General features: G+C 46.1%; 1 protein-coding gene across 1 annotated transcript in view; it reads left to right on the top strand.

Moving 5' to 3' along the window:
• Nucleotides 1-240: 240 nt before the first annotated feature.
• MCAT (malonyl CoA:ACP acyltransferase (mitochondrial)) overlaps nucleotides 241-605 on the top strand; it is a gene marked incomplete at its 5' end in the record, with an annotated part of 905 nt that continues 540 nt past the window's right edge. The window contains one exon of the mRNA XM_010076885.1: nucleotides 241-458. Coding sequence (XP_010075187.1) covers nucleotides 241-458 — 218 coding nt within the window. The remainder of the gene's footprint in view (nucleotides 459-605) is intronic.

Here is a 605-nt window from a genome sequence, read left to right on the forward strand (position 1 = left end):
TTGTGCCGAAGCATGGCCTGTCACCACTGTTTCCCTCCCGCTTTTTTTTTTTTTTTATTAGAGGATAATTTTTGCTTTCTACTTGCACTGTTTGCTTTAAAATGTGTAATGCAGCATTAAAAGCATTGACGTTTCATGAGAGTAAACAGCCGCCCTTTCTTGCACCCAGGTGCGAGGCGCCTTTAATGGTGATTTACTGCGGGGCTTGTATTTACCCAGCGTCTCTGTTTCTCTCCGTAGCGCTGTACGCGGTGAAGGTGCGCGCCGAGGCCATGCAAAAGGCGTCGGAGGCCGTCCCCAGTGGAATGCTGTCGGTTATCGGTCGGCGAGAGGCAAATTACAAATTTGCCTGCTTGGAAGCCCGTAAACACTGTGAATCGCTGGGGATAGAAAACCCCGTATGTGAGATTTCAAACTATTTGTTTCCAGACAGCAGAGTCATTGCAGGACACTTACAGGTATTGCTTCAGAATAACTATCCCTTTAGTTGGGTTTAACGTTTCGGTTTTTAAAACTTTTGTGTTGCACTTCTGTGTGGAAGTTATGTACGGCCTTAGTTTGTCCAAGCAAAAGTGTTGGATCTGTGGGGTTTTTTTCCAGCGTGT

Source organism: Pterocles gutturalis, unplaced genomic scaffold, assembly GCF_000699245.1.
Source record: "Pterocles gutturalis isolate BGI_N339 unplaced genomic scaffold, ASM69924v1 scaffold50866, whole genome shotgun sequence".
NCBI classification, from domain to species: domain Eukaryota; kingdom Metazoa; phylum Chordata; class Aves; order Pterocliformes; family Pteroclidae; genus Pterocles; species Pterocles gutturalis.